We start from the raw sequence: 25,473 nt of genomic DNA on the forward strand, positions 1-25,473 counted from the left end.
GGTATCAACTGCTCCACTCAGCTTGGTGTCATCTGAAAACCTGCTGAGGGTGCACTCGATTCCACTGTCTATGTCATTGATAAGGATATTAAACAGTACTGGTCCCAGGACAAATCATCCCTCTGATTACATCTTTTTCTTTCCATTAATTATGTTAAATTTATGCTCCAATACCAAACAGAAGGAAAAACAACAGTGTAGAACAGAATAGGTTGGAACTGGTGCTGAACAGAAAGAAAATTGTGATTAATTATTAAATTATTTATTAATTTTTGTTAATTAAATTGATTAAATAATACCAATCTTTAAAATTTCCTCACTTGTTAATTTTGAGACTGATCTTGGCATTAATAACAGGTCCTGATTAAATGAGAGCTAATAAAGTTACTCCTTTTTTTTTTTTTTTTAATAACTCAATCTGAAATGAATAAATGCTAGATAAAACACCAAATAGATATATAAATACTAGACAAAAGGTGAAGAAATAAAAACTTGGAAGACCCAGAAACTGATTAATGTAAATTGGTAATTTTGGCTTTCGGATAAAAACCTGCTAAAAACATGGACCCATGTGAACTCATACAAATGTCAGCATAAAGATTCATCTAACAGAACGAAGCAACAGAAATATAGTATTAATTCAGCTATTTATAAAATGCCAACAATGCAAGCGTGAAATATAAAGGCAGGAGATGGAAGGAGAACACCACCACTGTTCAGTAGATTTAAACATTCTTTATGATGCACTTTCATCAAAATTTGTAATTGTCAGGTATCAAATTTCATTCATGCAACACCAATCCACTAAGAAATACATATTTTGGTGAGAAAATTAAAATTCATATTTATGTAAAAACTGTTTTGAAACAAAAATAAAACAATATTTATTTCTACAAAAAAAAAACCTTTCCCCCTCCCCCCCTTACCAACAGAATAATTATCTGGAAAAAGGAACTTCCCGCATGAGATAGTTAAAGGAATTTAAATATATTTAAAAATGGAAGATTCTGCTTTTATATAGTTATATGCCATTAATATTGAAGATACGCTTTCTGGAAAAAAACTTTTCATGCTTAAAAAACGCACCTTAGTTTCATACTGTACATTACCACATACAGTAGTAAGAAACAGAAGTAGTAAACAGTTTATATGCAAAGAAAAGAAGTTACATTACAAGACAGTTACAATTGTGACACACAAAAAATAAAAATGTTCAGTTTTAACAGTATTTGAAGGCAATTCACAATCATTTCAGGAGTTTTGTGAAATTTAAGGCCATTAGTTCTAAATAAAATATATCTGACACAAACTCACAAAACTGTGTATTTCGTAAAAACTGTACATGCAAAATCATTTCATAATTATATATGAACAGGCATATAATAAAATTTTTGGGTAGTTCAGTACACAAAATTGTGCACAAAGCAACATGGTTGTGCAATTTTTAAACCAGTTAATTAACATTATCATTCATGCATCCTGAATGGAAATGTGATTAAATGACAATATAAACCCAAATATTAAGAGCCAGCATCCCTTTGAATGGGCAATCTAGACAAAAAAGTTATAATTTTAAATTAAGTTTAAAATGATCCATTATAAAACATCTGCTGTAATCACACCAAAAGACTCTTCTGATGCAAAATTTCCAGTGCTTTAAGGAATGCATGATAAGATTTAATGAGCTCAGTGAGTCAACTGTAATACTCAAAGTTCTGATTTGAGGTAATTTTCTTTAATTACTTATAGCAAGTAACTCTTCTAATTTGCTTCAGTAACTAGTTTAAAAAACTGTAAACTTAGATAAACTTAGAAATTGGAGAATCTCTGAAAAAATACACATACCTCCCCCTTGAAGTTTGGAGTTGGTCCTAAGTCATAGACAATTTATGATATTCACATTTTAGGAGCTTATTCTCAGAGTGTGAGATGAATAGATTACTAAGCACTGATTGAAGCAATTCAGGTATTGGAAAACACGTATACATTTGTCCTTTTCTTAACTTCCATTTGTATTTGTCTGGACAAACATTCAAAGAGATATTGCTTCTCTTGTGGTCTTGTGACAAACTATTGCAAGCTAGAAGACATGTGAATCAATATTCCAAACTTGTATTCTTAAGAATAGTTATAAAAGTACTGAAATTTAAAAATAGTAACATGTAAACATTGATACAGAGGAATAGCATTCCTATACATTTATGTACACACAGTATTCAGAGAGGACATTTCTTCTGAGTTGAAATCCTGACTTGTGCTTTCCCCTCGAATAAATAGATCAAAAAAGCAGGGTTTCTTGTCCAAAAGAAGAAATTAAAAAAAAAAAAAAAAAAGGACTCGGAGAGAACATACACATTTTCATCTTAGCATTTAAAAGCTTTTCAGTTGCTCATGCAACCTTATGGAGAATTTGGTATGTGAAGAGAATTTTTCTAGCTCCAAAAAGCTACTGCTGCATCCAGAGACTCTCAACTTCTGAAAAATGCTAAGCACTTTGGAGCACTCAAATCTGAGTCTGTAACACATGAATAGGAGGTGTGTAGGGTGGTGGTGCAGGTGATGGCTTTATTCCTCTGACTCTCATGTAGGACAGAAACTGGTCTGGGATCTCAGCTAAAACATCTTTAGCAAGTCTTGCCATGCTTAGCACGTGGTTTCCACTTCTATCAATGTAATCCCGGAATGGCACAAACTACAAAACAAAAGATACATTCACTCAGGTCATTATGCAGACACAGAAGACATCTTACAACACAAAGATGAGAAAGTTTGATGTAGGGAGTTAAGGTATGTGAATATACCACCTTACACATTTTATATATGCATATACACATGCATATTTTGTATTTTATCTACACACATTCTAACTCAATTTAAAAACATCTACTTTCTAATAGAAATAGTATCAAGCTTTCACTTGGATGAAGCTCTTCATATTCTTAAACCATGGCTGGCTCAGATTCCCAGTTACATGCTTTATTGACATATTCTGCTCATCTCTCAACCCTTTTTATACAATAAAATAATTTCGTTTCACAAAGCTAAGAAGAGCTTACATGTCCTGTTCGTATAGGTCTCTCCTAACAGACTGTCTCTGCTCTGGCAATTTATGCACAGAACTTTTGCCATCTGAAGTGAACAAAACAAGAATGGATGACTTTATATTCTTAATCATTTTTCATTATACTCAGTAGGGCTATGAACCAACTCAATACTTTATACCTGACACTAACAAATGCATTAAGGCTCTAAGCTAAAAAGATTTGATTTCAAAAAAGAATGTGCTATGGGATATCCAGATCTGCAACACCTAAAAAGTTACCCACCAGCTTTTCCTTGAAATTCACTGTAATTAACAAGTTGATTGTGCATCTTAAAAGTAAGGAAAAAAAGAAACAGTGTAGGCTTCTGGATTTTTATTCACAGCAGGCAGCATGCAGAGATGTAGTTGGTTTAGTTATTTAATCAGTTCTGCCAATAGGAATGTTTATTTGAAATTCTGCTTCTTGCTCAAATTTTGGGGTCTATCTCAGGATTGCAGTTGGGTGACTTTTCGAAATCGTGATTTATTTTCAAAAGTTATAATATGGTTGGCTATGCTAGAATTCAAACCTTAACAGTACCTTTTTTCTCCCTCATGAAACAGAGAAGACTCAATTGTTAACTTTTCTCATATAATTCTCCAGGATAAAACTAGAACTGATTGAGAAGCCAAACCCAGAGATGTCTCGTCTCCTGGCTGAACTCTAAAATGAGCAGAACCTTTTCCCCATTATCCTAACCCGAAAAAAAAATGTCTTTTGGATGTGCATCAAGCAAGACTTTATATTAAATTTCATTTTTCTAAAAAGCATTAAAGCTTTCAAGACTTAGAAGACCACTGAATTACAGTGAGAGTTTAACTTACACCGCATTTCTGAGAATCTTCCAGGAAAGACAGAAAAAAAGCACAACAAAAGAGTACTTAATATATTAAACAAATAAAGCAACTCTTGAAAAAAAAAATCAAGGTAACCTTTCAGCAATAAAGAACTTAATTAAATCATTTTTACATCAGCTCCAGAAAGCACTTCTCACCCTGGACTTATGAAACTAGATGAAGTTTATTGCTACCATTCTGCTATGGTTTTGCAATGAACTTCTTTATTATCAGTGGAGTCAATATTAAAAAAAATGCTTAAAGCAGGCAGGATATGAAAAACATAGCTTGTTCATCAAAAGCAAAATAGTTGAAAATTAAAAATTGTTCTTAAAAGGCAGTATCTCTATAGATTCTATAGGGATACATGGAAACAATGGCACATGCAGAATGACATGAGTGCATGCAACTTGCATGTTGTCTTGTTTTCAAAATCCACCACAAAAATCACAAGAGCGAAGAAGAGGGTAACAAGGGAAGATGAATAAAAAGACTGGGATACTATTACATTTAGTGGTGCTCACCTAGAAAATTAAGCCAGCTCCGGGATATCCGACAAAATTTAGGGATCAAATGTTCCATTCAGGTGAAATTTGGGAATTTGAAGGTTGGGTTTGACTTGAGGCATAGACAGCATTAGCAGTATCTTTCCTATGCTTATTCTCAAGCTTTGGAATCTGTTCAGTATTGTCCCTATCAAGGCATCAATCTCCTACCAAAATATGTTTAGAATTGAAGTAGGAGTTAACTCTTTGCTTCACTCCCTGGATGAGGATCTCAGCTTGCCAGATAAAGAGCTTCAGTCCTCGGTGCTTAAACTATGTTGAGTTACACTGAAACCTGTGACCAAATTAAGCATAAACAGCAACTGATTGGAGTATTTCCCCAGCAAGCAGCTCCCTAGAAGATGATGACTCAGTCACTGAATAGCTGAGTCTGGAAGTGACTTCTTGAGATTATTAAAAAAAAGCACCATCGGTTTCCAAAAGCCAGCATAGCACTGCCCAGTTTCAACAGCTTGCTCCTTCTTAAACTGCATCACATTACTGGTAAGAATACCTCTAACTGTCCCCAGAAGCATTTAGTTAGAATAACGAAAAAAGGAAATATCTCTGTAGCCTGTAAGTTTGCACATTCAGCTGTGAAGGGATAAGCTTGGTGTTCATTTCCCTCTCAGAGGGTTATTCCTTTTCTAATGCAGTCTTATGTAAAAAACATATGCTCTCCGGTTTAAAACAAACATGTCCCATTTCAAGAGATCACCTTAAGCACAGCCATGAAAACTCAGACCACATTTCTGAAGCAAATGGAGGCTATTTGAACAGTGAAGTTGTTGAAATGCAATTATACAATACAGATGGCCTGAATTAGTTCTCCCTCCCCTCTCCTTGAGGTATATAGGTATTAGAAGAGTTAGAGGAACCATGGACAGATAAACATATGCACAGATACACAAGGACAGATGGCAAAGACAGCAAGGCCTAGAGCTACCACACAGAACAAGCAGAGGTAGTAGAAATCTTTCACAGAATGAGAGATGTAAGAAAAATTTAAGGGAAACTGAACAAATGCAAAATGCTTTGCCTGTAGCTTGAGAGTTTATATAAAATTTTAATATATGAAATGTTCAAGAGAAACAATAGGTACCATTACCATGAATAAATATTTCCCTAAAAAAAAAATAAATAGAAAAAGGATAACAAAGGAGCAGAAATTAAATAAACTGAGGAAGAATTGGTAGACATATAATTCAGACTCCATACAATACTTATGTTTGTTAGCAAGGAGGGAAAAACAAAGATCATGTCTTTCCACGAACTGCAGTCAGTAGTAAATATAATCAATACAGTGAGTCACTTATAGCAGGCATATTTCTCCATTCCTAATTTACTTATTTCACAGTAATACTGACTACATGTATTAAAATTAACAGTCAGGTTTACTACCTAATTTTAACTAACCTAAAACACACAAACACAAAAAAAAGATTATCTTTTTATATTTGAGTAGTTTATTTCATAAAAGCAAGTCAGTTTTATCCTACCATTTACAAAATAAAGGTCACACTAAACTTAGAGGGTTTGACATTATCCCTTTTTATTTATGTAGCTAGACTATAATGTATTTGGTATTATTTAGACAGAAAGTACACAAAATATTACTGCCTTCAGCTAATTCAGTATGGCTTCAGGCAAAGTTCTGATTGAAATACATTCATAGTAAATAAATGTTTTATTCCATTTCTGATATGCAATGAATTTCAAGGAACCACAAAAAGGTATTCACTGAATTTTATTTTTTATTTCAGCTGAAATTAGAATATTTCTGATGCGTAACATTTTCACTAATCTTTTGTATAACATTTGAAGAAGTCTATTTGTTTATGCTCACTGAATGTAAAAACAGCAGCTTTAGGAGATTCTGTTGTTTGGAGAAATTATGTATAATTACCTTGCACATATTTAAAGTACACAGTGCAATGCATGCCAGAGATACGTGAATTAGCTTTAACAATTCTGACACGGCACAGGGCTTTCCAGAAATATTAGTCTGGAATCCTGAAGCACTTCCAGTTCTGAAGGCAGCTTGTTTATAGCTGACTTAGGCCAGATACCTTAGGCAGATATAATTCTTTCTACAGTCACCAGGTTGATCTAATTTTTAAGTAGTTTGCTACTTTTCAACTGTCAACTTCTTAAACACTTCCTTTAGCAAGAAGGGACTAGTATGCTGAGCCATCAAACATCCTTCTCAGTGTTTGGTTCCCCTTTAGTATCCCATGAAAATAAAAATGAGTATCTAATTTCTGATTTGATCAAGAAAAGAATTATGAAATTAAATCTTTCCAGGAGTGTATGTAATCAGTAGGCCAAAAAAGGGGTGCCAGGAGCATGGATGAAATACATGGTTTGGACAAGCTGTGGACTTATAGAAATCTGCTGTTCTTGGGCAGAAAGGGCATTATGGTGGGTATGTGCATGCAGAGCTACCATACCACCCTGCAAGTGGCTGCTTAGGTGTGAATGACAATCACAGGGCTGACTGAATGGTGGTAACAAGCAGGAACAGAACCAGACGGCTTTGGCAGAGAAGTGGAGGAGCCGGTGGAATGCAGGTGAGAACAGCACTTTTAAGGTTTTGTTCAGTCACCTAAACAAAGTTGCCTGCTATCATCTGTGATACCTTGAGGCATGAGGCATCTGCATGATCATACGTGGCAGACAGGACATAGGAACTGGGAGACTCATGGTCTGCTGTACTGGCAGTTAGAGGCAAGGGAAGATACCCTATACATCTTAAATCCAGTTCTAAAGGTCTAGGTACTGTTGATTTCCGCAGAAGTTGCAGTTTTCCTTCATGGAATCACAGTGAGATTGCAGTACCTGGAATGCAGAGGCACCTAACTCTTCTCCCATGGCTGTATAACCCTAAGACTTTATCTCAGTGTGCTACCAGTTAGGGATCATTTTCTATTCAATGCATATCCAATATTTTGTGTTATATAAAGGCTTAGAGGTATCACAGAGTTTCTGAGCTTGTTATAAACATCCGTAAGATAAAGTATGTCAGTGCGAAGGTAAAATGAAAGGTGGGAATATAGATAGAACAAGAAGTCAAAACAAAAAGGATTAGTAAAATGTAATGATTAGGGCAATTTTTCTCTCCCACCTGCACAATGTCTCTTTCTGCAAACTTTCCTCTTGAAGAAATCCTGACTACATCACCATCTAGTTCTTCCATAGCTTAAAAAAAAAGAAAGAAATTAATTTATCTGTGAGAGTTCAACCACCCAAGGAAAGCATTACTGAGGAAAACTTTGGTCAATTTACACTTTTGGAGGAACAAAACCATCAACAGCTATCTTAAGGTAACTCTTTAGATTATTTGCTCTATAAAATACATCATGCATTGCAGTTATTTTGTACTTTTTCATGCTAACAATACCTATTTTTTGCCTTTATTCTCATCTTCAGAACAAAACACACCATGATAAGGTCCACCATATCCTTCCTGCTCCCAAATCAGCAAGCATATCCTTTTGGTAAGGCTATATTCATACTTTCACAGGTGGAGAATTCATCTTCAGAAATTATTGTTAACAGAAGGTAACATGGGATATAGCACAACAAGGCAATAATATTCATACTGGTAATGACTGTTATTACATATGAATTAGGAATTTTTAAAATAATTTTCTTAAATTTACTAGCCAGTTCTTGCATTTTTTTTTTGAACAAGGTCCAGGAAAACTCTGAAATTGTCCATATACCCAGAAGCTATTCTAGACTTCTGTGTGAAGGCATACCTGCTCTACAGTCAGTGTTGCAATGGATGGATCTGGGATTACAAAATAATTGCTCAGCCCTTGGATCAGCAATCCTACAATCTTTCTTTCAGTACACTGTATGAAAATCTAAGCCCTGGAGCACTAGAGCTTCTTAGGGCTTTACAAACTGGGCTGAGCTCACTGAACCCAAAATTTCAAAACCTATTTCTTCCAATGCAAGATCTCGAAAGCATAAATAAAGCTATCAGGATCCAAGTTCAAAGAAAAGAGAAGGATGTATTTCTTCAAAAATTAGTTAGTAGGCCTGTAGAGCACATTGCTAGATATTGCTGTTGATGCAATAAATGTGTGTATGTTCAAACCAGAAGACTGGACAGGTATTTGAAGAGAAGACCCACTAACAATTTCCAAAATAAACATAAACCACATTCTGCTCAATAAATTCAGAATTGAAGACAGTATTCAGGGAAATACCTTTTTTGCTTATTTCATTTCTAACATTCTCTAGATAAACGCCTGTGGCCATTTCACAGTCTGATCACTGGGCAAAACAGAACACTGATCTGAGTCTTTGTAGTCATCCAGACATCCTTATACAAAGCTGTGCCAAAGGTGCATGACATCTATCAAAGCTTCAGACTTTTATCTATGCTCCAGACTTTTATCCCTCTGGTAGCCCCCAGGGGCTTTGAGATCTAGAGTGGGCAGTGATATCTGGAGAGAAGTAGCTCAGTCTCTCTACAGCAGAACTAGAGCTTGACTGGTCTTTGAACTGTAAGAGTATGCCTGGAATGTACACACTCCTACACACACATTTTTTCAGTGTCTACATCAAACATGGAGATTGTTGTTTTCTTCCAGAAAACAAAAACAAAACAAACAAAAAAACTAACAACTTATGTATATGGGATAAATAATTTCTCTGCTTCTCTGCCCTTTTGAGTGTTGAGGGATTTACAGATCTGGCACACATCTAATAGGTAAATTTCACTCATGGGGCATCAGTCCAAAGATGGAAACTGTATCCTGCAATAGAAACAGAATCCTGCTTTAACAAAAGTTATAGGGATGACACCCCCAAAACTCAGTAAAGACAGCCTCCAGAAGTAAAAGGAAAGCAGAATCTACATGACCCTACAGTCAAGAGGAGTTTGAGCAAACTCAAGGACTGGACAAAGAGTGAAGGGGAAAAGGCAAAGGAAGGGTGAAGAAAAAATAAGTAACATAGGTGTAGAGTTTGAATTATCTGGGGGAAAGTAAAGCTTGCAAATTTCTCTCTTAATGCATTTTTGAAGAGAAATGGTCTCTTCTCATTGCTTGTGGCATACAATCATCGGAAGTATGAATGTCCATTTGGACAATCTCATAAAGGAATATGATACTTTAATATACCACTTGTCAAAAAGCATAAGAAAGTCAACCCCAATAAATTATTTTTCTTGTATCATTTTTTCCTCTTGTTCTCATACTCCTGGAATACTTGTATAGGAATTTAAATGTATAGTCATTGAGGACTACTTACATTATATACCTGTGGTAGTACTAAGTAGTTTCATGTACAAAAGAAGACATACTGTCTAACTAGGAGTACTAAAATGGAAAAGAAAGAAGGATGTGTAACTTTGAGAAACAGATATAAAAGGAATGTCTACACTTCATTGTGCGTTGATGTGCAAGATGCCACTTAATAAATTAGTCCAAATAATGGAAGCAGCTTAGTCATTGCAATAGAGAGTGCTGTTCTGGAACACCATATGAAAGCATATGCAAATAATTTTGGTGATTTCTTTCCTGCTGTAATATTCTCCCAATGCTGGTAGACAGTAAGGTTCACTTCTGTTATAAAGTGAAACCCACTTTAACCCAGATCACCTCTTCAAAGTTATTTACTTTCCTTAGTATTTTATTACTGCAATAAGAACAAATGATCAAATTTCCATTCAGCTGACACGAAATATGCATGCTGAAAAAATTCAAAATTACTTGAGTATACTTATTTTACTCTTTTTTTTTTCGCCACTCATCTTCTAGAGCAATGTAGATGCTCAGCACCCATATGCTTCTGTGACTTTAACAGAGAGCCTGAGGGGCTATACAGCTCGACATGGTAGCTTGTAATCATACTGAGTTATCAATCAATCCAGCCGGAAATGCCAACGGTGCTTACTGCTTGTTCTATATTACGTTTTTTTTTTTTAAAGAACAATATTTGTTTGAAAAGCCACATATCACTAATATGTAAACAAACATAAAACATTCTAAAAAAAAACACTAAAACACTTACCATCAAACTCTGCTGGTCCTACCCCCACTATAATTATTGACATTGGAAGCTTTGAAGCCTTCAAAAGAAGAAAAAAAAGAGGTTTAATACATTGCATAACCTCTGCCACTATTACGTAAGATCCGAGGACAATATGAACAAAAAATGTGCAGAAGTAATGCTTGAAAGAGCAATTCCTCATCCTCACCTCCTAAAATGCTGAGTGCAAATTGTCTGCTTAAGTGCTAAGTACAAAGCATCCAAAGCATCTTGGATGAAGACAAAAAAGGCAGATGATCATTTTGATTTATTTTTTCCTTATAAAGTCTTTGAATCATATAGGATCATAATTAAACACAACTATGCTAGGATTTAATACTAAGATGACAACTAAGAAGACAAATTTCTCTTAGAATCTTTTGTAAACTGACAGTAATAGTAAATATGTACCTAGTGACAGTCTGACATTTATTTGAATGTACTCAGTTGCTTCTCGATATTACATAGCTGCTTGGAATTACACGATTCCCTGTATTTTTTACATAGATCTTATGCCAACTTTTCTCAGAAGAATATATCACCTATTTGAGCAATATCTACCTGATATTTCTTCCACGAATGAAATTTTATTCAAGTTAATCATCCATGCCACAAAGTAAACAAGATATTGAACTGCTTTATATTTAAGATTTTTAATTTTACTTTATCTTTTTTATTCAATGAAAAAAGGCAAAGATGATATCTGGCTTTCCCTGACTGAACTCTCTGTAAAACCTTTAAAATTACAAAGACAGCATCATAAATATTGGATTTTCCTGCCCTGATGGCAGCACCAGATATCCAGTAGAGAAATCATCTGAAACTGGCTCTTTTGAGGAGGGTAACAACTAAAAAAATCACCTAACAAATGTCAGGGCTGACAAATGTTCCTTATTGAGATATTCCATTGAACTGTGAAATGTCTACAGTCATTTTAAACAGGAGTCTACACTGGCCAAAAATCATAGCTGTATGCTTTCTGCTAAATTAAACTCAGCATCACTGAAGTTTGAAGTCAGGTGGTTTTAGAACATACTGTTATAGCTTTCTTCCGGATTATAAAAAGTGTTTTTCTGCATGATCTAAAAGACATTCTCTTTTTAGATGCACCATCCCCACTTCCCATTCTTCATCTGTCATAACATTGCATATAAAACCAACTTTCTTCTAGCAGAAGGTTTACAGTTAATTAGTGTATACACATTAACTAAAACAGTGAAAGTATGACATTCTGTAAATCACTAATGTGCTCACCACTCTACATTGTACGGCGTGTGCTATACACTATCTGCAAATTCACAATGAAGTATTCCTACGTAGTCTATCTTCCAACTCAAATCTTGTAGCAAAGTAAAAAGATATAATAATCCCTAGTTAATTTAAATCCTAAAGATATTGGTTAAAGACCAGACGTTGTCATGGTCAACTGGCTCTGGGTGTCCCTGTTGGAGCAGAGGGGCTGCACCAAATGGCCTCCAGAGGTCCCTGCCAACCTCAGCCATTCCGTGACTCAAGACCATCAAGAGAGTGTAACTGTACCTGAGTTGCAATTAACTGTGTAAGACACTGATAGTAAGTATAAAGTATTTTTCAGACACGAAGTCTCTACTTAAAACAGCATGGAACACATTCTGTTTTTCAGATGTTTTCTACAATCTCAGCATTTGAGTGTAAATAAAACATTCTTCATGGACGTTCCTATTTAGGAAGACACAGTAGTATGTGATACAATACATTTGAAACAGTAAGTGGCAAGGTCAGTGAAAAGACAAAAAGTTCAACTTTTGCACATAAACTTGGTGTTGGCATTTACTGAATGACAGAGTAACCTTTAAACGATTTAATAAAACAGCATGTGTGACATATATGCTGTAAAAAGGAGGATGTATAAAGCACAATTAGCGAGAAAAAATGAAATATACTCTTCCCAAGTCTTATACACATCAACTTGTATTTAACATCACTGCCCTTTTTATTAATTCAAATATTATTACGACTGAAGAAAATGCTATTGCATTTGATTAGTTCAGTCATGGTATACTCACACTGCAAGAACTACACAGAAAAATTAATGAATCTTCATCAGAAGTAATATTTCTGAATTTGTGCTCATTCCAAGCTAACAATACATCTGTACTTCCAGACAGTTGCAGAGTAACAGCTAGTGTTCCTATTATTCCAGTAGCATTTTCTACTCATGGAAACAAGGCTTTTCTGTATTTCTTAGTGACAAATTACTTAATCTTACAAATTCACAATCAATCAAACTTGCTGGTCTCTTACTTACCCTCTATATGGACTTCGAATTGAAGGGGACAGTTAAATCTAAAGCTTTTATTTTATTTTTTTTTTTCCTCCATGTAGCTTTTTTGCCACGTAAAGGAAGCTAGATAACAAACTTCCAGGGTAGGCTAGAGAATGAACTTCCAAGATAAAAGCTTGTTTATCTCCTATAAAAGTAAGAGTGGCTTTATCCTATTTTGAACTGGAAGAGGTAAAAATTTATCATATGGTTTGAGAGAGTCCTTATCAACATACAAACTCTGTCCATATGCTGCCGGGTAGAGCTTGAGGGCATCTTGCTTTCCAGTGAGAGAGGGAACATTTCAATAATATTTTGTTGTGCACCCTACAAGTGGAATGGTACTACTGTAGGAAGTAGTGAAAGCGGGCCTTCAAAAATATGTCACTTAATTCTGTGCCATTCATTTTGACGTGATGCTTAATTATTTTAATGTAGGCTTTTCACCCATCACTTTCCTAGTAACTAGATCCACTGTGGTGTGTTTAAAATTATTGGTATGGATCTTTTCAAGCTCTAGATGGAAGCTGGTTGTGTGTGTAATTTCATCTGACATTTCCCAAGGGCGAAAGAAGAACAGAATGTGTTTGTAATGCAGAATATTACTTATACGCATAGCAGTTTTGAAGAGAAAAATATTGAAAATAATGAAGAAACTGAGAAACAATTAAGAATTTTTAAAATTCATGGGAACTATCTAAAAGGCTATCAGCTGACAGTCATACCTGACCTTTGGGACCAGAAAGTTTGGGGCGGTTTTTGGAAGGTGGGAAAAAAAAAGAAAAATCAAAGCTGTATGCAATTATTTGAAAAATAAACAGAGGTTCACTATGAAATGCTGCATGGTGGGATGTGCATGAGGGAGGAGGGATCAAGACACAGATTATAAAAGTTGTATGAATATACAGCATTAGATAGAAGAGTATCATTTCTCACAAAACACTAATTAAGCTGAGACACAACTTCTGGTTTCCTTTAATCTTTGTGCATATTTTTTTTTTTCTGTTTGGAAAGAATGGTTAATTTACAGAACTAATTTAATGTCTAAAATAATAACAGGCTTAGTTTATTGCCTAAAATATTTAAACCGAGAATTATTTTAATTTTCAATACTTTTTGCAAAACTTACATTCACTATGGATTCTTTCGTCTGAGCCATATCTGAAATAACTCCGTCTGTAATAATGAGAAGGACAAAGTACTGGGAGCCATCTTTTACTGAAGAAGCGTATCTAAAGGAAAAAAAAAAAAAAAAGAGCATTATGATAGTAAAAGAAATCCCTTTACACAAAAGGAGCTAATATGAGGAAAAGATGTATTTTTTAATTTGACTACTAAGGACTAACAAAAATAATTAATTGTGATGGATCTCCAAAAGTGAAGACATTCATAGTTAAGATGGGCATTCTACTTTCAACTGAGAACATTTTAAAGTATATAATAAAATAACTGTAACTAATACAATATTGATACTGATAATCTGCACTTGTTGAATCAGTTAAAAATGGGGCCTGTATCACCATCAAAAAAAGCATGGACACAATGCAATTTATAGAATCATGGGTCTTTAGAAAGTTATTTAATAGCTATTACCTTTGGGAAACATCGTTTGGTATGCAGAGAATATATTACTATTGAATGGTTGTTTTTATAGCACAAATAAAATTTATCAGGAGTTAGCACACTACATAAACACCATTATTTTTCTGTCTTACAAAAATAAGTTACATACCAATGACCTCATTTTCAGGTTTATAGTTCATGTATAGATTTGTAATATGGCTGAACATGCACCCTGAAATGTTGGCTAAGGTATTTACACCCCTTTATATCACCCATAAATAGGCCCTCTAGACTAAAGCCTCTCCCTGTACTGTATATAAGACAAAAAACATACAGTACCATCCCAGTCCTGCATCAGCCAAAGGAACCAAGAAGCAACTACTCTTTGAAAATGAACAGCTTTTGAAGATTTGGAAAGTTCTGAAAGATAGCGAGTCTGCAGCAGCTTCACTGAACTCTGTGACCTGCATATCAGAAACCAAGACTTGAATTTGTTTGCTTTCAACTCCCAAGGGTCAAAGTGTCCTGTATAATTGGTTTTGCATGGAGCGTCATGTTCCACTTGCTGCTTCACTCGACAGCAGCATTCATGAAGGCTCTTGGTGCTGTCAAGGAGTCAGGTAGTGGAACTCTGTAAGAAAAATGGCCATGAGTAGTGTGGAGAGCAGGGGGAAAAAAGAATTCTCCATATGGAGTTATGTACTTGGGGATGATACAAATGCCCAGGTATACAATAAGACTGTCAAAATTCACTGTCTTATTTCAGAATTCACTGTCTTATTCACTGTCTTACTGGACAGGGTGTGTTCTAATGATGTTCGTGGTGTTACTTCGAATATTCTAACTCTGATGTAAATTTGCAAGTGAGTGCTGCTAGTAAACAAGAGGCTGTAACCATAACACTTGCAAGACTTTGAAGGATTGGGTATGAAATGGAATCTACAACTCTCAGAACGCCATCACGCTCCTCCTTCTCCTTCCCAGGATATAGATGGGTATAAAAGTCACATGGTCAACAACCTGTCGAACAGCTTCTGTTTGTATGTTGGCAGTAGGGACTGGAATCAAATGTATAGATTAACAAGATGTACCATGGAATACATTTTCCCTACAACATCAAGACTTCTTTCATCTCATTTTTCCACAATACTCATAATCTTCTCATTAATGACTTCAGAGACAAGGGATGATCAGATGAGAGAGTAAAATAAAAATGCAATACCCCTTAAAAGCACTTAAGTCTACATGTCTACACTATAAAAAATGGAACAGAAATTTGATTACTTCAAAATATCCATGGAAAAGAGCACAGTCTGCAGCCTTTTGGAAGATCGTATACAAAGAGGAGAGATGATATAAGACAGTAGAGAGAACCTGGTGTAGTTTGGATAATTTTTTATCCTAGTGAGGGAAGTATAACAAACTCATTACCTGCTTGAAGACCTCTGGAAGAGTTCTGAGATCACAATAGATCTGAGAGCACAGTAATATCTGACATAGTTTCCAGAGATTTCATCAGAGATGTATTTTTAAGTAGGAGGGATGTGGGAAGAAGAAATTTCTTTGAGACTGAAGTTAGGTTAAAAAAGAAACAGCAGGCTAGAGGAGAGGAGTAAGTATCATAATTTCTACCGCCATGTCTATATGTCCATAAGAGTCAACAGAATAGCTGAGAAGCTGAACTTTGAGGGAAATGCTGTTACTGAGTCTAGTCCATGGATTGTATTAATGATGGTCTTGCCGTAGAAATGAAGATATCTAGCTTTTCCACTTCTAATATAGAGCGACTCATTATCAGAATGAGTTCCCAAAGTTTGCAATGAGTTGATAGTTAGATGGAAGTTCACTGGAAGAACTACAAATGACGGTGACAGGCTTCTGCAATTATGGAAAAGTTGACAAGTATTCAGAAGAAACAAGTGGTGAGAAGAACTCAATTTATACCAATGTTTTGATGGTACTAGGTCAAGGATTTCAATTTTTTTTTTTTTTGTAATGAACAGGAGGCTTCATGTTAATTGCCAAAATCAGAACCAGCCAGCTCAGTTGGTACAATCAGTTTGAAAGAAGATGAAAGTAAATGGGTTTCATTTCCAGTTAACAAGGCAATGACACATACATGGAATTCATCTATCACAGGAGCTGGCAGGTTTCCTGACAGAAGACTACAGTCTGAGGACTGCTTCTGCAGAGATCATGTCAAATTGAAGACTAAAAGGAGATAGGTAGTTGCTAAGGGAAAGCAATGGAATATACATGTATATGATTTAAATAGTGTGATGCAAAGATATAGAAATTAATCCTAATGATAAATAACTGAACTCAGCTCTCTAGCCCTGCTGGAGTGCACAGCCAATTATCTGTACCATAGAATTTGCAAATTATTACTACTGGGCAGTAGAACAACAGCAAAAGCAGTAACAAGAACAGATAAATAAAACAGATAAGCAAATAAATAGAACAGGTAAATATTTTTTGCTACAATAACTGCAAGCTCATAGTAAAACATTAACCATGCAATTATTTACATATCCCTGATGCTTTGTTTTATGAATATTAGTTCTTTCTATGTATCTATGAATAAAATAACATTTGTTCAGGTAGTTACTCAGTTAAATTATCTGATCTGTACCTCTTTTCCTATACCAACACATGGAGGAATACTGTAAGACAAGATCTTGTCTGCTAAGACAAGGCAACATTATCCTCCTTGAGAAACTTCTAAAAACACAGGAAAGGTTATACTTCAAGAAGTTAGAGGAGGTGTTGCATAACACAGCATTGTGGCTCCCCAACAGAGACTGTACAACTGCTTTAACAGTACCCTTACTAGCTGAGAATCATAGCAAGAGTCCTGCAAAATGTATTCGACACTGAGATTAAAGGAACTGCATATCTCTAAAAATTACGCTTTAAGAATTTTTTGATAGATTTATGTCTTATCCGTGAATCGGAAATTCTGATTACTGTGCTTCAGATGACAAAAAGGGAATATAGCAGAGTGATCCCATGAACAATTTTTTCGTTATGAATTCTCCTAGGATTTTAACACAGGGTAGATCAACTGGATCACTTCTATTTACTTTTAATCAGCTCTCAAAGTCTGTGTAATACTATCACAAGGTCTTCAGATCTACTTAAACATATAAGTTAATCAAGTCAGAAGAAGAAAAAAACATCATAAATACCTTTTTCAAATTTTGGCATCATATAACTGTTGTTAGTTTTCTACATGCGATAACTATACAAACAATACAAAGTTTCTGTAAAGCACTTCTTATGCTTACCTTGCTACATGATTAATTACAGGGGCAAAGTTTGTAGGTCCATAAAGCTGGACAGATTTTAGACTCCTATAATATGCCTCCATTACTCCATCAATGCCATGGCAGTATGGATTTTGAGGGTTTCCATTCTAATGAAAGTAAGAGACAAATAATCACTAAAAATAACCATGAAGGAAAAACGATGCAGCTTAGTGAAAAATTATCCAGTGTCCATTTTTCAATGGCAAAGACCTAAGAATTTAAGGATCTCTTCAAAGAGTTTGCTAGCAATGTCCAATGTATGAGCTATGACTGGTTCTGAATATTAATTGCATGTAGAAGGAGGTTTTAGCAGCCTCATGTTATATGCAGTCTGAATCACTGGCACAGGTTCCCAGACATAAATACCATCTTAAGGGTAATTAAACAGTCTTTATATGGAACAGTAACAAGCATTTCTCTGTGCACATTTAAGGTATGAATTATGGGACAAATGTAAAACTGGAATCATATTTAGGAGCACAGTTATGTCTCAATAATTTCTTATTTTAAAAGCATGAAGAAAAAGAAATGGGAGCAAAATGCTGATCTTCATACAGTATGTGAGTATAAGGTAAGCTATAACCTCTTCGTTGTTTTGGTATACTGTTCTACATTGGAAAACTCATTTTAGATCTAATATAAACAGATGAAGAAATGAACTTACTCTCTGGAAACCCATAGAATTATTTGGGACTTGCACATAAGACTAAATTCTTTGGGTAGGCATTTTACTGCCTAGTTCTATGATGACTCTATGAGGATACCTATTTTCAGATGATATTACAAATATAAAAGCTAAATTGCAGATTAATGATCTGTGTCAGGCTAGATAGATAACCATGTAAGGCTTCAAACCTTCCAAATCACCTTACTCTCTTCCTTATGCCAACACCTCATTGACTTAATGTGCTAGTATCTTATTCTGAAGTACACTGCATCTCCCTTAGAATCTAGAAAAGCGAAGGGGATTTTTCGTGGAATTGATGTGGAATGTTAAAAAAGATTGCTGAAATCACTGCTAAGAATTAAATGGGAGACAACTATGCATGTTTAGGTCTGCAAGAAGGAAGAAAGACTGTTTATTCCTCCTGTAAAAGCACCCACAATACTTTATGTATTAATTGAATTATTTTTAGAATAAACTTTTAAAATCTGAAAGTAGCCAGGAATAATTCTGCTGTTTTAATAGTCTTAATTACTATCTGTTTCCATGTTTTTGAACTTGCTAAAAGAATCCCAAGGGAAATCTGTAATTCAAAATAATATCTGCAATTACATCTGCTTTAATTTGCCATCCATATGGAAAACTTCTCCTTGAAATGTGGCATTGGTTTCTAGCACACACTAACAGATGATTTACACATCTACAATCACCAGTCTATTCTGCCATTGTCTTTGTTGCTATTTAATTGAAACTCACCTGATACACCTACATTTGCTGAGAACTCTATCCTACTCAGGTAAGGACAAAAAGCTCAAAATAAGCAAATAGATAAACATCCACACTAATCTCAAACACCAGTTTCAACGCGTTAACCTTTCTAGCAAATCCAGTTAGATTTTAGCTTTGTAATTTAACTGGCCCATATACAAAATCTGATTTGTTCCTGTAACCTCATCCTATACTCCACTCTAGGAATCTCTAAACTAGCAGCCTGTAAAATATAAAGAGATCCCAGAAAATGAGAGAGAACAACAACAACAATAAAAGATGATCTTGGATCATGGTTCACTTGCATGTTAAGATAGATTAGCTTCAAGCTGAAATCTTACAAATATTTATTTCTCATGCTGCTACAGATGAGGTTTATTACTATTTTTGGCCTACAGGGACATCTTGACTCTGGACTTCTGTCAGTAACTTCACTAGCATGAACATTTTGAAGTAGTCTTTTAGACATAAGAATTAGCATATTCTGTTCTTTACTTGCCCAGTAATTACTTAACACTAAAACCTTAATTCCGCAAATTTGGTTGCAGTACAGAAATTCAAAAAATATTTATATATATTTATTAGCTTACCAATGCAAATTCATGTGATACTCTTCCATCTGGAGGCAGCCTAGCTCCAAAACCTAGAGCTGGGAACATTTTATCACTATCATAGTCCTGAATTATTTCACCTACTGCTTTCAGTGCCATGCCGTAAGCATTCAGCTGATAGGGATTCATATAGTGCAGTGAAGTAGGCTGTGAAGGATTACCTGTTGAAGCAAGAGTCAGGTTTACTTTACAACTGAATCACTCCCAGATTTCCTCTCCTAAAAATGATAGAAATCTAAGAAAGCAGAAATTGAAAAAATCATGAAAAGGAAAAAAATAAATCCTATACACATAACTGTGGTTAAGTCAGGTAAAAATGCAATGTTCTGAATACAATTTTAATAGGTTAATAGTAGTAGCTATAACCTTTTCCACTACTGAAAGGGCAGCAAGAAATTGTCATTAAACTTGTAAATTTGTATCACTGTTATAACATACAACATGTACTTTTAAGATGAAATATACAAAAGTATGATGAGATTTGGAAAGTAGTTCTGGAGTAGAATCAAAATTTATTTTAGTTTCACCACACTTAGCCTTACTCTACCTGAAACTCCTTTGTTTTGTCCCTCTCAAGGGGGTCTCTAATTTAGCCAACTTTCTCCCAGCAATAATAAATACATAAACAAAAAAATCAGAAAGTACAGGAATATTTGCAAACTGTTCCTACTAATTTAATTTTGCACATAGATTTAATAGATAAATAAATAAATCTAGCTGTTCTGTTTGTCCTGCTTTTCTGGACAGGAATTGGTTTCTAGTCTGTAACTGCTCAGCTGATTCCAGATGGTACAAGTATACAAATACTTAGTAATACAAAGCAGTTAAGCACAACACTGGTACAGGTACACACACATATCTCAAAAAAAGTGCTTTAAAACTGAACACAGCACATTAATAAAGAAGAAACTTATTTTTATTCTTACCATTTGAGGCTGTGAAGTCAATAGCTACTGTGAAATTGATTTGGGTTCTGTAAAATAAGCAAATACAAACTTTATCAATAGCTTAACTGTTATATGGAAAAATAAACAAGAAATTATATCAGTTGAGGACAAAGCATAGGACACTGACTTTCTAATACAGAAAAAAAAAACACATTGAAAACACTTCTATAGGATTCCAACAACATGCTACACAACACTATTGTATTAGCATATTGAAAAAAGTTTATTTACTTCATCCTTCCTATGTTTTCCTTTGTTCATCATTTAGGAAAAATTCTAAATCAACAGTAAGGTTATTATGATCCATGTACATTATTAATTCATTCTCAACATTAACACTGCTTTTTCCTTGGACATAGTTTAGCTCTAGTCATGGATGACTCTGACAAAGCATGTAGGGTTTTACTAACCTGCTCTTAACACCAAAACCATGTCTTTGGTTAGAATGTGCTTGAAATCATGCTATATATAAAATCTTTGGAGAGGATAGCATATTTTTTGGCAGGAGATTTCATTCATGTGAATATAGTCAATTGTTTGAGTGAGTGCATCAAGGAACATTTTGCAAGATAAAATTAAAATCTGGCAGCAAGAATTTTGAGCAGTCGCTAAGTTAAAGCCATTATCATGCATTTGTTAGCATAATATTGTTGTCAAAAAAATCATTCACTAATGTACTTAGTGAGTGGCAATCCCATTCAATGCAATTCTGTTCCATAACTTCTTTCAGGACAAAATACTACCATTCTGGAGATAATCTCTTAGCTAGTAAGACTCTGATCAGGCAGAACATTTTGGATGGATCTGAAAATTGCCTTTTTACTCAGACTAAGTCTTTTACATCTTCCTTCAAATTTCTGCCTCTCGGTGTGCACTACAATGAACTTACTGACCAAATTAGCAAAGATTAAAGCTCTTTGAAAATTACTGAACAGATTTAACTCATGCACATTTAGATGAAATATCAACAGTTTGACACCTGGCTTTTGACAAGATCTTAGATTGCTGTATTTTGTGTAACAAACAGTAGCCACAAAATCTTTCATTTGGTATAAGGATGCTCAAAATTTAAAAAAGCATCTGAAATTGAAGTTCTTCAAGACAAATTTAGATGCACGATTAAACAGTCCAAATTTTAAAACACACCAAGAAAACTGAAGCTTTATCTAAGATGGTTAACTAATTGTTTTTATAAGTCTTCTAAGCTTAGAGTTACATCTGAAAAACGAAAAATAACTGCAGTGAAATAATGATTATTTAGAATGGGTATGCTGAGGTACCTTAGGGTTTAACTCAGGACAATCTAGTTTAGACTTTAAAACAATACAAACAGCTGTTTCCTATGGTGCTGATGAAATCTAAACAAGTATTCATATGAAAATTGTGAATGAAACTTGGGGTGTTTTCATGAGTAGTTGAATGCTGTTAGAAGGGACGTACAGTATTAGTCTGAACAGCAAGAAGGTAATTTTACAAACAGTGCTCAAAAGCACACAAAAACATTAACTGTTTGGCAACCAAAGATTCTCAACACACATATAAAAAGCAGAAGGCATGCACCTACACCTAAGAAATCTTGAAAACCAAAAAACTTCTTTTTCACAGTAATATATGAATGCTATGTTGTTATCTCTGTACATTTTTCTAAAAATCTTAAAATGCCACTAAAGTGCACTTAAGATGCAATATGAAACAAAAATACCTCACCTTTAGGGAATTTTCCCAAACTTAGTGGCACTATATGAGTTAGATTTTAGTTTAGAGAAGCACAGAATCTCCATAGTACTATGCTACAGAAACTGGCAATTTACAAGACAACAATTTCATGCACACAAACCACAGAAGACCCAAGGCATTCTAACTGTGCTGAATTTTATGGTAAAGCCACACTCTGTTTAGGTACAATGGCATAAGGAATTATTCAATTATGTAATTCTTCATTTTGTGAAAAGATAAAATCACCGTACTGGCAACTGTTTGACCTACACAGATATCAAAGTAAAAATAATAATTAAGAAGGGCTAGAAAAGCAGTGAGTATAAGAAGTACTCCAAAATCAAGTTCCTGAGTTCAACCCCAACCTATCAACTCATATGCCCATCATTGATAACGTGATCAGATACAGTCTGAAACCCACCCATCTCTCCTATCCCCCATACTCAAGAGCAGAATCTGCTTCAAAGAACAGGCAAGGGATGGGCAACACTCAGTATTTCCTTTTATCCTCAGAGCAGCCTGTTGCATTTACTACACACTACCAACTCCCTGCCCTGATGACAATACTGTTCACTTCTTTAGTGACTTTTAATCACCCTTATCACTATTGCTTCACAATTAATTTATTTCCTCAGCACACTTGTAAAGCAAAGGGACCTTACAGTTGTTATACAGATGCAAAATTGAAATGCTGGAATTAAGGTAAACATTTCTATTCATTTTGCATGCTTTTGTTGTTGCTTTGTTTTGTATTCAGCTGATACAGCATTGCACCTCATTTCTTCAATATAAGCACGCAGCAGTATTGACCTCAGCATTGACAAGGAATGTACAGTGCTACTGCTGACTTGGTGAGATGCTTAAAAAAGAAAAGTCTGATTCATGTGATTTGGCTGCTATCACAGAACACCACTGTGGGAGACTAACAGATAAAATCATTGCTTGGGGAAACTTAACTGCTCTAACAATGAGAATTCTGCGATGGAAAAAGGTACAATATTATGAACTCTCCTTTTTATTACAAACCTCATATTTTATTAAAACATGGCCTTCCGAAAGTAGAAGGTTCATGATTTGTCATATTTGGTCATTCCCTCAGATCAGTGTTTTTTTTATACAGAAAGTGCAATTTGAAGGAGGAACTCTAGTTTCCTGCATTAGAAGGTGTACCCAGTAGGGGATACTGCTCTGAATGGCAACACAAACTTTGTCAAGAGAAATCAAAAGACCTGCAGAAGGAGACACTGCTACATCTAATACCCTTAAAGAACACAGGATAGTAACATGCTAGCAAATTTCCCACAGTGAGAGGCAGGAAGGCCCTGGGAAGTGGAAAGGACAAACTACTTGAGGCAAAGGTCCAAGGCTTTTTTTTTTGTCATTATTTTAAAATATTTCTAATTCTCTGGATTTTTCAAAAGTTAAGTTATTTCTAATCAGGAAATTCATTTACTGAGGTTGTGCCCCTGCTTTTCCAGCTGCACACTCCTCAAGCAGCTTAATGAGAAGCTCGTGACACCACCACTTCAGTGAGGTTGCAAGGTCATGAGACAGTGTGCAAAAGATGCTAAAACATTGCCATCTGCTTGGCAGGCTGAGGTGCTGAATGTCCTGACCCAGGGAGGGCTCAGAGAGGACGTCCAAGCACAGCAACGTGCCTTGTGGACTCAGAGCTGGAGACATCACTAACGCCACCATCTAGCTGGTAGAGAGACACCACAGATAGACCTTCACCACACAGCAGGTATTTTGTTTGTGTATTTGGGAGAGCAAGGTAAAAGCCAGACTCTTTCAATAAGGGTTCTACCAGAACTGATAGACATAAGGGAACAAACTAAGCCTGGTTGTAGCTTTTGACTAGGCTTGACAGCATCCGATTTTTAAACGGCATGTTGGAAGAAAACACGAATTGCCTCCTGTGGCTTCAGAGAGAAACAGCTGGTCTGTTAGCAGGGGGGAGCTGGTGAAGGTTTGAGAATCACTTACTGTGTGGAAATCTGTAACTGAGCTAATGGAGTAACTAACACTGCCAAGGGTCTGTATCGTCACCATGGCATTTAGTCTAAAAAGTCCTCAGTGACATTAATTTTTTTATTTCCTCTTTGCAGATGCTTGCAAATGCAGTTTCAGCATAAAGAATCTTTTATTGATAAAAGCTGTATAATACAGAATATTCCTCCTGTAGAGTTTTATTACTTCTAATTATTCTCCAAGGATACAATATACCTGGTTAAGCCTCTAAGATACACCGCTATGGCAGCCCTTGCTTCCCAGCTATAGCTCAATGAGGTCTCCTCAGAACATCAAATATGTATGTCATTACGTTAGATGCTGCACTGGTTGGATGAAAATAGCTGTCATAAAAGCAATTTTAAATTTCCATTTTGGCCATCAATGATTCAGTAAAGCTCAGTTAAAAATGAATGCCCAAAGCCTTTAGGATCCAAACAGCATGTGGGTGTTCGTATCTGAAAACCTGGATGAGGGCAAGTTTTAACATGATGGTGGGGAAACATTTCCACTCATCTTCTACTAATCTGGGACAGAAAAGATGACAACACTTTTGGATTGAAAGAGGATTCAGCTCCTGAAATTTTCATGATTTACAAATGTCTAAAGTAGCATGTTAGCTCACACCCTACTCTAGTAAGTCAATCTAGAAACTTTGTACAGAAATGTCCTTTCTGTATACTTAGTCTTGCAGCTTTCTCTCTTAGATAAAACAGAGCAACTTATAAACTAATCTACCTTAACAGATATTTGTTTGTTTGTTTGTTTCACAGTCATTCCTATAAGCCAGGATTATTTCAACTGCATTCCTCTTCAAGGCAATATCCCTCATATTCCTGGCTAAGTCATATACTGGGAGGTGTTTTGATAGGAAAATACGCTATTAATTGGTATTAATTGGTAAGTGGTAGGAGGAATCTGATTTTGAAATATACGTTTTTTTTAGCACAATGTGCTCTCTTTTAAATGTGGGAAGGTCAGTGTAGTAAAATGGGATTAAGTGTCAAGACACAAGGAAAAGCCAGCTACCAAAATGGTGCTACTTGATGCACCACAGATGTAAAAGAGATATCCA

The 25,473-nt window shown here is 35.2% G+C and overlaps 1 protein-coding gene across 1 annotated transcript in view; it reads right to left on the bottom strand.

Annotated features, from left to right (window-relative positions):
* Positions 1-423: 423 nt before the first annotated feature.
* Positions 424-25,473, bottom strand: part of CPNE8 (copine 8) — a 104,398-nt gene continuing 79,348 nt past the window's right edge. Inside the window, exons 14-20 of the mRNA XM_082751856.1 lie at positions 20,652-20,698; positions 19,705-19,886; positions 17,662-17,789; positions 13,941-14,043; positions 10,492-10,549; positions 7,589-7,662; positions 424-2,692 (exon numbers count right to left, since the gene is read on the bottom strand). Coding sequence (XP_082607982.1) covers positions 2,504-2,692; positions 7,589-7,662; positions 10,492-10,549; positions 13,941-14,043; positions 17,662-17,789; positions 19,705-19,886; positions 20,652-20,698 — 781 coding nt within the window. The 3' untranslated portion in view covers positions 424-2,503. The remainder of the gene's footprint in view (positions 2,693-7,588; positions 7,663-10,491; positions 10,550-13,940; positions 14,044-17,661; positions 17,790-19,704; positions 19,887-20,651; positions 20,699-25,473) is intronic.

Source organism: Aythya marila, assembly GCF_965140915.1.
Source record: "Aythya marila genome assembly, chromosome: 1".
NCBI lineage: Eukaryota > Metazoa > Chordata > Aves > Anseriformes > Anatidae > Aythya > Aythya marila.